Here is a 13,133-nt window from a genome sequence, read left to right as displayed (position 1 = left end):
TCCTCTAGAATATGACTCTTAAGGTTTGTTTCAATGTAATAGCTCAAGAGAAATCTTAATTTCTGGGCTCACAACATATTAGGAAGAGCAAAAGTTTTTTTAAAAAGCACGTAAAATATATGAAATGATCCTGCTTCAAAAATGAAGTGATGAGTCAAGTTAAAATTACCTTCAGTATCTCTGTTCACCAAGTCAAAAAAGTGTGTAAGATATTTCAGAAAGGGATCTATCAAAAATGACTTAATAATTTGATTTTTCAGTTTGGCTTGTGATATTCAGTTGTTTTGAAACTTCACTTACCCCAAAGTTACTTGATGGTCTTAATTGTGGAAGGTGCTGCTACACTTAGATCCTGATTATATCATCTTATCTCACCATCTCTTAGGTGGTGAAGTATTTATTGTTTTCACCTTAAAACGCTGGCAGGCAATTTTGAACTAGATCTTCCCTATTTCAATACGAAAACAATCTAGAATACTTTTCACCCCAAATATAACTGTGATTAGTTAGAATCAACACAAACTTATCAAATACAAAATAATGATTATTAAAATGATTATTTTTAAAGCCCCAGACATATTCGTTGAGAAGTCAAAGATGCTTGTCTTTCTCCTAGCACACCTGAGTCTTTCAATCATAAAACATAAAAAGCTAAGATTTTCTTTCCACTTTGTCTGCACAGTACCAACCCCCTTGCCCAAAATTTGCAAATCAGAAAATTTTAATCAGTTAAATAAAATGTTCAGCCTTCACAAAATGCTACCTACTTCATTCCTAAATATCAAATTTAGAATTAGAATTTCAGGCAGTAGGATTCAGTCACTTGTGAATCATGACCTAAATTAACGAATAGAAATGATGATACATGCTCTGTAATTGGGTTATTTTCAGCTATTGATTTCATTTTTCTGATTCTCAATTTTTCACCGGCAAGCATTAGCATAAAACTATAATTCTTCATTGGAAAGTGAATCATTTACTTTAAAAACCTTTGGTATCTTACTAAAAAATGTAAATACATAAAATGAACAAATAACTTCAAATTCAACTCAGTGGATGTTTGATAAAGGTTCATAAAAGTGAACAAACTGTTCAGACACTGCCACAAAAGTAAAGGTGAGTTAAAAGAGCCATTCCTCCCAAGGAGCTTTCAATGCAGTATGGAATGTGAAATAAGACACCTATGATTGTATCACAGCCTAGAGAAAGACAAGTGTTACAATAGAAAAAGAAAACACTAATATGGGTATTCAGAGAAAAAAAATGAAGACTTTCTCCTGATCTTGCTAGATTCTTTTTCCTGTTCCAGTTATTGTTAAATGACGCTTACATATTTATATGTCTATCTCCTCAACAAACTTTCATGATGGCAAGAATAAATAAATACTATGCTATATAATAATAATTTTATTATGACTATTAGTTTAATTTGTTCTGAGTCTGGATGAAACTTGGAAAGTGAGAAGACATGTATGAGTAAATAAAAGAATTAATGAACACATTCAGGTGGTGAAAATCAAATGAGCTATTTTTGCATGCAGTACATTATTAAAGTTGTTTATGACATAGAGCTTATGTGGCCAAGAGTATTCTTTTACTTGCACATTGAAAAAAATCCAGTAATAAACATCTTTCAGATGTTTCTAATACTAATAGTTTAGGAAAAAATAGGAGATATTTCTATTTGACATAGTTATGGTGTTTTGTTTGCATGCATGTTAATCTAGTTTAGAGTTTTTACGGAATGAAACATAAGCTTAGAATCCAGAGATCTGGGTTTGACTAGCCACTGACAGTGATCAGCTGACTGACCTTGGGAAAGTCATTGATTCTCTCTGAGCTAGGGATAATAATTTGTTATTTGATATCAGCAAGAGAATTAATTAGAATAAATCCTAGAACTGTGTTCAATAAAACTTCTTCCATTTTATTTTAAATAAGGAAGTGATGATAATCATAATGCAGTTTTGAAATAAATTCTCATCAGTAACATGGTCTTAGTGTGAACAAAATACAGCTGATGAGTGTAAACATCTACGTAAACACAGGCATACATGAAAGCAATGGTGTTGGCTGATTTTGAATATTTTAGGTATCAGTCACTAGTGCTCTTACCTGTTGGTGGGATTATCCCAGGAGACATAAGACCCGGGACAGAATGTGGCATGATGTGAGAGTTCTCTGGGGAGGTGACACTTTGAGTCCTCTTAGGAGGCCTTCCAGGTCTAGAACTGAAACAAACAAACAAAAAATTTTTACAATTAAGCTGTTGTCTTACACATCATTTCAAAGTTGTTTTAAGTGGTAACATGGACTGTAAATAAATTTGTTTCAAGGACGGTTGCTTTTGCAGTTAGATGTAATAGACTTCCATCACTAATTAGATTACATGCTGAATTCATTTTCTTCATTGAAGATCAGCCACTCTTGATGCATAATTCATAGCCTGCACCTCGTTACCTGCTTCTTCATATTAATATCTATACACAGTTTGAATTGCCTCGTTTGCATATGCTAAAGTTCTGCATGCAGCCTTCAGCACGAAAATTATGCACTAACTTGTAATAATTATTACAGTCAGCCTGCTATTGATTTATGAGACTTTTAAAAACCAAATATGTGTAGTACTTGTAATGAATGATATTTTAAGGTTCTTCAGGAAATTAAAAGGCAATGGCTGCCTAAGGAAATGTTCTGCTTGTTTGATTTAATACTACAGTTAGCTGGGAGGTGGAATGAAAGAGTGATTCAGACCTATAGCACATTTTTCGATGATATGTTTTATTACTTTGCACTGCTAGCCTGATATCTAGATGATAAATGACAATACATATCTAATGTGTGAAAAGGTCTTGCAATTTCTTTATTTTTTGTCATTTAAAAGATAAGTCAAGTTATCATTTAACCCTTATTTTATTTAAATGAAGAGCCCCACTAGGTTGCCTTACTTTAAATATACTAAAAATTATATTGGAAATGCTTAGGATTATTTGTAGGACATCATTAAGAAATGGCCAGAGTAGCGTCTTATATCTGACTTTAGAATAATTAAAAATCCTTCGTGTTTGTGTTTTAATAGTACTTCTCTTTCACTTGCCTGTTTTACAAGCATAATTTTTAAAATTATCAAAGCAGAAAGTGAAAAGGATACACATATTCACCATTCTTGTATAAGGAAAACATGAAGAATATAATATCAGCAAGTTTTGAAACAAACATAATTAGCATTGTTTCCACTGTCTGCCTCTGTATCACGAATGTACATTTATGAAAGGCTTTTCCGTCATTTATCTGGCCAATATGTGCCAAGATATATCAAAACCTCCAGATGCATCCTTCATAAGTTAACATTTCCATGTAAGCCTCAACTGAGATCCTTTGCCTTGTCAGAAGATTCAAAGATCCTAACTTTATTATTTAGTGTAAGTAATATATGTAATCATTTAACAAATATTGCATTTGCTCTTTTCAAAGCAGTGCACTGTGGGGGCTAATTTGGGAGAACGGGTTCTTAGTCTTCAAGAGCTTATACTCTTGTCAAGCGGGACAAATCTGGTGCATAAAGAACTAGGATGCAAATTCGAATATGCTGTGTCCTAAGCAAGTTGCAGTCTGAACACTAATGCGGAAAAGCTGGATAATGATAGATAACTCCCTGTTGGAGTTAAGATTTCATGGCCCTGGGAGATTAGAAGAGAATTCTGAATGATGAGTTGGACATGGAGAGAAAAAGAACAGAAGAGATCACACTCCAATGGGAATGTGAGAAAGGAATGGAAACCTGAAAATGTGTGAATGTACAAGATTCTTTTCCAATAAGTTGAAACAGGGCAAATAAAATGAGCGGCAGAAATCCATACTGCAGACTTATTGCCTAGGGCCATATCCTGGAGGACTTTGAACCATGAGGAAGTAGATTGTGCATCTGTTTAGGTAGCCAACCAATAAGGACACTGTCCTGTGGATACTGAAACATCTCTCTGGCTACTTATTCTTTGTAATTACTCTTCATCCTCAGTTGATTCTCTAACTTATATTATTAGCCTAGAGCCCACCAACAGTGCGCTGCTAGTCTCCATTCTCCCTGAGTGATTTCTTCTATTAACATTACTGATATGGTAAGGAATTACAGCTAAATCTTATCTACAGCCTGAATCTTTCTCCTGGGATTCACACGGATTAATGCCTGTCTACTGGAAATCCCTACTTATGTTCTATAATAATCTAAGATTCAGTTTGTCCAAATCTGAACTCAGCATCTTCTCCATTAAAACCTACTTTTCCTTGGTTAATCAAAATGGCACCTAATTGACTAAGCCAAAAATCCAGGACTCAGCTGTGTCTTTCCCTTCCTCTGTACACTCAAATATTATCCCAATGACGGTATCTCTCTATGTCCACACCTGTATTCCAGATCAATCCCTCCTTTCTTATTTGATCTACTATCACAGCTCTTTCAAGACCTACCCTCAGCTTTGCCCCATGCTAGAGCTGAAAGTGAAGTCTAGATAAGTCTCTGTACTGATTGTGGAAGGATTTTTTTTTTTTTTTTAATCATGTTTTTCAACTGCTTAAAGGCATCCGTTACTTCCCAGGTGACACCGTGGTAAAGAATCCACCTGCCAAAGCAGGAAGCACAAGAGATATGAGTTCAATCCCTGGGTCAGGAAGATCCCCTGGAGTAGAAAATGGCAACCCACTCCAGTATTCTTATCTGGAAAATTCTACGGATAGAGGAGCCTGGCAAGCGACAGCCCAGAGTCACAAAGAGTTGGGCATGACTGAGCAGCTGAGCGCACGCACACACAAAGACACGGATACTTCCCTAGAGAACCAACACTCAGCACGGTAACAAGGCCTTTCAATAGTTAGCCCTGGTCTACATTTCCAACTTCATCCCTTTCTTCCTACATTCATGGCTTATATTTGGCCTTAATGAATTTATTATCAGTGTCCTATGTTGCTTTGATCTCCTAATACACTACCTCTATACAAGTCACTGTCTTTGCCACCTAAGACTTCTATTACATCAAGCCATCCTCAGCCCCATTTTACGGACTGAACATTCATCATCCTTCTTACCAATGCCTTCTATTGAGTATTCCTTCTATGCACTATGATGGTTCATGGTGAATAATTCTATTTTAGGCTTTTCTGCACTGATTATAGTAATCTGCTTGTTTATTTCACCCCCAAGACTGTATGGTAGAAAGTGTACTTTTTTTTTTCTTGGTCTTTAAAATACCTCAGTGCCTGGCTCACTGTATGCATTTAAATAAATTTTAATTCAATTTGTTAAAACTTTCACCACAATTCTTCAAATTCCTCACCAATTCCAGTAGTCTCCAAGATTCCAGGAAATGAAAAGTGAGATGCAAAAGAAATTTGGGATTCTGAGTCTAAAGATGCTAAATATACATCTGAAGCTCAGAGAAAAATAAGTATCAAGAGAACTCAAACAAGATGCCATGAAAAAAAGTGTGAAAGGAAAAGGAAGTTAAGATTTGAAAGTTTTAGTTCTTGAATTTGTTTTGCTTTTAAAGAAGATGAAACTGTTTAGCAGTACTTTATTATTCAGGCCACAGGAGCTGTCTTCACAGCCCTCACTCAGGAAGTAGAAGTCAGGCTACTAAGTAAGAACACTTTATTTCACACTGTGATTAGAAGAGACCCAGTGGGCTCTTTTCACCCTAGATATCTCCTGCCCAATCTATCACTTTGCCTCCAATCTCACCCATAGAGATTTACTGCTTTAGACTTGAAGATTTAAGATCTTTTAAAGCCTTCCATTAAAATGCAAATATCCTTGGTGGTGGTGACACCCTAAAGTCATCTACACACACTCTACTAGGGATGACTTTACAATTAGGGGAGAACAATCTTGAGATACCTATGTAAATAATAGGGGAAGCGGGAAGAACTCCAAGGAAAGATTTCCAAGGAAAGACAAGTCATTTATCCTTTTCCCTGAGAACAAGAGGAAGCTCTTCTTGGAATTATACAAGACTTTTTGGTTGCTGGGGAAGTTAGGTTTATTGATAAACAAGACTTTCCCCTATCCCTCATGACCTACAGTTAAGTCTCCTTATTGACAGGCTTGGTGTATTACCTTTACCGCACTCTTGATCACTCACTGCTAGAGGGTTTAAGTCTAGAAAATCTAGGAAGATAATTTAATCACAAAATACTTAGATATTTAAATTACTTTCAAGAGAGATTTAGGGAACTTCCAGGAGAAGCTGTGTAGTGCAGAGCTCAGAAATATGGGTTATACTGTCTGGATAGATCTCACTTTAAATAGTAGCTCCAACCTATTTACTAGAAGGTGTGACGTTGATCAAGCCACTTAACTTCTCTGAATATCTGACTAAATCAGGATTTTTTTTTAATGGACCTGTTTAGTTTTGTTAGAAATAAGTTATTCTTGGAAAGAAAAACAACAACTTCACTGAAAAGAGGAACGAAACAATTAGCAAAGGCACTTCTTCAGGGAATGATCAATTGCCTCAACAGCAGACACCTTCAAACCTCCTTACTACACCAGTAACCCAGCTCTACCCCCAGAGTATCAGAGTAGCTGAACTCTCCTAGTTCTAATCAAAGCAGAAGACCTCACTTAAATAAATTATTACCCTTAATAGCTTGACTGAAATCAAAATTTATGACTTTGGTAATTGTTTTTGCCAGCTTCACACACGAGCCATGGTGCAGCCTTTAGTATTTTTACCTACTTGCATTAAAAGAGTGGAGTAATCACTTAGAGATGACGGCACTTAGTATCTCACTTACCTAGGAATCCACTCAGGCTTATGGTTTCCTGCAGTCCTGCAGAAATCAAAAAGATTTCTTTTCCAGAGAGATCACTGGGTGGATGTCTCTCCTTTGTCTGCATCATTAAATCAGTCTCAGGCTAATCTCTGTCTCTCTCCCCTAACTGTACAATGGTTACCAACTCTTCCATGTAGTGTGCTTATTCAGTATGAAGTAAAAATCTAACTTAACTCAAAGAGGCTAAGTCCATCAAAATACCCAGAGATATCTGAAATGTTAGAGGGAGGGTGCTTGACAGATTTTGCAACCCCTAACCTCCTCCACAAGCATCATCTTCTGCTAACCTCTTCAGTAGTTCTTGGGAAATTAAGTTCAACTCTCCTCCTGAGACTGGAGCAAAGAAACCCGTGAAATCCAGAAACAGACTGTGATAGCTATAAATCGGAAATTGCAAAACTTGCTGCTTAGCAGAAATTTAGGTTCCAAATCCTACCTATTTAGAGAAAGGCAAGAAGATACAATTCCTTCCTCCATGTATCTAAAAGACAGGAGCTACTGTACAGCAAGCAATTGAATAGACATAAAAGTTATGAGAATATAGACCCCGTTTCTTTGAGGCAGAATATAAAATTAAACAGCCTATGGGATAACAATGCAGAAAAATACACGGCAGCCAGTGAGCACTGATTTTAGTCTTGGGACACAACAAGCATTAGGGATAAAAGCAGCTCGCTCTGTTAATCAAGAAGAGTTCATTTGCCCTCTTGAATCTATTTACCCAAAAAGTGCCAGCTGCGTGTTTACATTCTGCATAATTTTCTTCTATTAAGTTTCCTCAAAACCAAGCCCAAAAAAATGAGAAATGTATTCATATATATGAACTGCATTATACTAGTATCTTTGGAAAGATACAATTTGCTTAATGATTTATACTCCCATTCGAACATTATGGAGTCAGAAAGAGTGATGTCTATGAGGAATGTATGAAAATATAAAGAAATTCTTATGTTCTAAATGAAAACTCAAGATATAGATTTCCATATATGGCATACTGGATCACAAAAGAGAGAAATTAAGTTAAAAAATGCAATATATATGCATAGAAAAAAAAAGACTAGAAAACATACTAGACTATTCTGTACATACATATATTTTGTAGAAAACATACATACTATTAAGAGGATTATCACTGAATAGAGAGTTCTAGTTTTTTTAATATCTGAAGATTTTAGTTATATGCATCAAAGAATTTACTGTGGACAAATCATGATCCTGGCTCAATCTGATCCTGAGGTTTACCTCTACCCATAGCAGAAACCAGGTATAATTTATCCTCTTATCTTTCTTTTCCATCTCAATTTTAAAATATTTAATAAAAAACGTGATTATATGTAAAAATATTACCCTTGTGAGAACTTTTTTTTTCCCATGGAAGAAAAGCTATGACCAACCTAGGCAGCATATTAAAAAGCAGAAACATTACTTTGCCAACAAAGGTCCATCTAGTGAAAGCTATGGTTTTGCCAATAGTCATGTATGGATGTGAGAGTTGGATTATAAAGAAAGCAGAGCACCGAAGACTTAATGCTTTTGAACTGTGGTGTTGGAGAAGACTCTTGAGAGTCCCTTGGACTGCAAGGAGATCAAACCAGTCCATCCTAAAGGAAATCAGTCCTGAATATTCATTGGAAAGATTTATGCTGAAACTGAAACTCCAATGCTTTGGCCACCTGATGCGAAGAACTGACTCACTGGAAAAGACCCTGATGTTGGGAAAGATTGAAAGCAGGAGAAGGGGACAACAGTGGATGAGATGGTTGGATGACATCACCTACTCAATGGACATGAGTTTGAGTAAGCTCTAGGAGTTGGTTGGACAGGGAAGCCTGGCATGCTGCAACCCATGGGGTCGCAGAGTTGGACACGACTGAGTGACTGAACTGAACTAACTGAATCTTCTTTCTTTTCCATCTCAGTTTTAAAATATTTAAAAAAAAAAACATGATTATATGTAAAACTATTACCCTTGTGAGGACTATAAAATTAATTTAAATATTAAAAGTACAGATATTCATTAATATCTTGCAGATCAAATCAACTTCATGGAACAAATCCATCAAAATAAAAGAACAAAAAGAATTTCCTAAGACAAACGTATGTACATATTTCACCAAATGTTATAGCTGATTTATAATATGCAGGTTATAAATGGATAGTTTTATTTTAGAAAGACCCTGTTAACCTGTTAGTTGAAATTTGTTCCTTTAGTTTTGGGAAAGACTACAATATAAATAATACAGGAAATACACGATTAGCATCATTTTCCCATTGCATGAAGGTTTTTTTCTACACATGGCAAAATTTTGAAAGATACATTACTTCTATGCAATGATGATAAATTTGAGCACTTTCTCAATCTTATATTTGTTTAGAAATCTTGCCATATTTTCTGTGTAGGTATGTGTCCCAGCCATGTATACTTCTCAGTACAAATGGATTATGAACTAACACTATAAAGAGATGATTTTCCACCGTCACCAAAATACCTATTTCCATGGGGCAGGCACTTCAAATATCACCAGCTGGACACACCTAGAAAGTACCCTCAGATTAGTGACTCATACACCTAAAACATACAACATTCCTTTAACTCTTTACATGGTACATGTTATAGATTGAATTTTACTCCCTCTAAATTCTTACACTGAAACCCTAACCCCAATGTGACAGTACTTGAAGGTTGGGCCTTTGGTAGGTAATTAGGTTTAGATGAGGACATATCAGGGAGGCCTCATCATGGGATTAGTGCTCTTAAAAAAGAGATGCCAAGGAGCTTGCTTGCTCTCTCTCTCAGCCACATGGGGAAACAGTGAGACGGCAGTTGTCTACAACCCATGTCTACAACCTCACTCAATATGACCAAGCAAGCACCCTGAACTCTGACTGTCAGCCTCCAGAACTTTGAGAAGATGCATTTCTGTTGTTTAAACCACCCAGTTTATGCTATTCTGTTTGGCAACCTGAGCAAGACTAAGACAGTAGAAAATTCTACACATTAACTGAATAAATACATAAGCAAACACACAAAATAAAGTTTCCTGTGAAAAAGAACTAAAAATAAATTTTTAAAAAGGTTCTGTTTTGCTTTTAAGCTATTTTTAAACATTTGCATATTGTGTTACCAATTAATTACAGCCCAAAATTCTAAAGAGAGGCCCTGTTTGACAGGTTACATACTTGGGAAAATCTAGCCCATTTTCTACTCAAATAAATTTGGTAAATACCCAGTTAAACCTAGTAAACATACATATATTTTGTACAAAAACTTCACAGATTCCCACAGCTTTTAATATTTTTGTTTTGTGGAACAATTTCTCAAAACTTTCACTATGCTAAAATATACTCTAAATCTCCAAAATGAAGTATTATAAAATAGGCATTTACTAAATTTTACCATGAAAACTTTTTATTTTCAAGGAGTCTGTTTAGAGACTTGTACTATAAAGAAATATGTTCTTCTCAACAGTACGATTATCTTCAAATTATAAAAATTCTTCATCACTCGACATTACCAAACCATTTTCTGCGTCACAGGTCATATGACAATTGCCACAGGGGCAAGGAAAGCAGCAGTTCACATATTCTATGAAGTTGATATAAGTTGATAATTACTCAAAACACAAGGTTAACATGAGTAAATTGAAATCATTACAAACAGAAAGTGAATAATAATTGAAATTAGCTACTCTGATGAGGAGGAATAATTGTTGACTCTGACTTCAAACCTCACACTATCCAGTCTTCAAGTACTACAGGAAATGTGTTTAATACAAATCTTGTTTCAAAGGACACTGGCAAAATATCTGAAGTCTCCAGCTCAGTGCTTAGTCATGTCTGACCCTTTGAAATACCGTGGAGGGCAGCCTGCCAGGCCCTTCTGTCCATGGGATTCTCCAGGCCAGAATACTGCAGTAAGTGGGTTGCCACACCCTCCTCTAGGGCATCTTCCCAACCCAGGAATCAAACTCAGGTCTCCAGGATTTTGGGGCAGATTCTTTACCATCTGCACCACCAGGGAAGTACAAGAATGCTGGACTGGGTACCCTATCTCTTCGCCAGGGAATCTTCCCATCCCAGGAATCAAACTGGAGTCTCCTGCATGGCAGGCAGATTCTTTACCAGCTGAGCTACCATAGTGCATAGAAATTAACTCAAAATAAGGGTTAAAACATATTGGAATGTGGCTAAGCTACACTTAAGCATTTGTATATTGTGTTTACAATTAATTACTGTCCCAAATACTAAAGAGAGTCCTTATTTGACAGATTATATATTTGGGGAAATCTAGTCCCTGAAGTTTTTAAGTACCCTCCTCCCATTCTATAGAATAAATATGTAAGAGCCACATTAAGAAGCCTCTTCACAATCCATGAAATACACTAACTATATTAATATTAGAGTTAATATATTACTCACAGATATCTTACCTTAGTGAATATATTTTTTGATAAAGTTTTTATTAAATCAGAAGCCTAGTATTCTCCTCTCAATTTGAATTCTTTATTGACATCAAAGGTACATGACACTTTATGAAGTATATCCATTGATGTAGCATAAAAGCATATTCATATACTTTAAATGTTTTATTCACTAAAGAGTAAATTAATTTGTTTTAATAAAGAATATAAAAATTTAATACTATTTATTTTTACCTTTCCATAGGATACATTAAACATTGACACACATGTTATTTCTTCCAAAGAGGATACTGTGTGTAAACTGCATTTACTGACATGCTTTTCTAGAGAGTTAAATATTTTTAACCTTTTAATCACCTTATAATTTTCTCTTCTTCCCACAAGCTTTCAAAGCCACAGATAAATCTACCCACAACACATCTGTTTCAAAATTATCTGCAAAGAATGACTAACATCGGATAAGGGACAAATCCCAAAATAATGAGAAACAATTGTAAATGGTTTTCTTAAAATCTGGGGACCAGTTATTACTTTATTGGCCTCTTTCTCACAGTTTCTCTCATACCAAAACCATTTTCTATAAAATTTATTATTAAAAAATATTCCAGCTAAGACATTCAACATAGAACACAATCTTTTATTCAATCTATGGATTCCATCATCACCAAGAAAAAACTCTCATTACTATCATTTTTCAGTTTGAATTTCAAGTTACTAGATCCTCTTTTCAATTGCTGTTGCTTATGTTTTGTATGAACCAGAAACAACATATTTAGTCTTTTATCTCACTGCCACATGCCATAATTGTACTTATACATGTTCAGTGGCTCTGTTTTTTGTAGATCACCTTGAATTTGGCCCCAAGATACATCCACAGTTTCAATCTCAAAATAATATCCAGCTCTCCTCTATACGAGATCCCATTTTCAACACTCTGAATACCTCCTTCTCAAATGCTTTCATTTATATTGGAATCCTAAATTAAACAATGGGGTTTCCCAGCTGGTTCAGGGGGACAGAATGCACCTGCCAATGTAGAAAAGGCAAGAGACACTGGTCAGATCCCTGGGTTGGGAAATCCATGGCAGGAGAAAATGGCAACCCACTCCAGTATTCTTGCCTGTAAAATTCCATGGACAAAGGAGCTTGGTGAACTACAGTCCATGGGGTCACAAAGAGTTGTGATTATTTACACTCACAAAGAGTGTGATTATTTAAACAATAAAATAATCCAGTCATATTATGTTGTCTAACTTCTAGGCACAGTGCTAAGCTCACTATGTCATCCAACTATTTTAATATTCATAATAAACCATTAAGACAGGTATTACTATTATCTTTACTTAACTGATGTAGAAAGTGAAATAGCAATACAAGAAAGTAAATGGTCTTACTCAATACGTCACACATAAAAAGTGAGGTTGTTGGGGAGAAGGAAGAATAGACAAAAATAACTTTAAAGTATCTAAATATGCTTTCTTGACTTTATTTTTTAGGCTCCAAAATCACTGCAGATGGTGACTGCAGCCATGAAATTCAAAGACGCTTACTCCTTAGAAGGAAAATTATGACCAATCTAGACAGCATATTAAAAAGCAGAGACATTACTTTGCCAACAAAGGTCCATCTAGTCAAGGCTATGGTTTTTCCAGTGGTCATGTATGGATGTGAGAGTTGGACTATAAAGAAAGCTGAGCACTGAAGAATCGATGCTTTTGAACTGTGGTGATGGAGAAGACTCTAGAGAGTCCCTTGGACTGCAAGGACATCCAACCAGTCCATCCTAAAGGAGATCAGTCCTGGGTGTTCAGTGGAAGGACTGATGTTGAAGCTGAAACTCCAATACTTTGGCCAATGATGCGAAGAGCTGACACATTTGAAAAG

The 13,133-nt window shown here is 35.6% G+C and overlaps 1 protein-coding gene across 2 annotated transcripts in view; it reads right to left on the bottom strand.

Moving 5' to 3' along the window:
* DACH1 (dachshund family transcription factor 1) overlaps positions 1-13,133 on the bottom strand; it is a 449,007-nt gene that overhangs the window by 255,741 nt on the left and 180,133 nt on the right. For both annotated transcript variants that reach the window (XM_043478035.1, XM_043478037.1), the window contains exon 2: positions 2,116-2,231. In XM_043478035.1, coding sequence (XP_043333970.1) covers positions 2,116-2,231 — 116 coding nt within the window. The remainder of the gene's footprint in view (positions 1-2,115; positions 2,232-13,133) is intronic.

This window comes from Cervus canadensis, chromosome 9, assembly GCF_019320065.1.
Source record: "Cervus canadensis isolate Bull #8, Minnesota chromosome 9, ASM1932006v1, whole genome shotgun sequence".
In the NCBI taxonomy this organism is placed as follows: Eukaryota; Metazoa; Chordata; class Mammalia; order Artiodactyla; family Cervidae; genus Cervus; species Cervus canadensis.
Note: the sequence above shows the minus strand (reverse complement) of the source record. Positions and strands in the feature narration are given on the sequence as shown.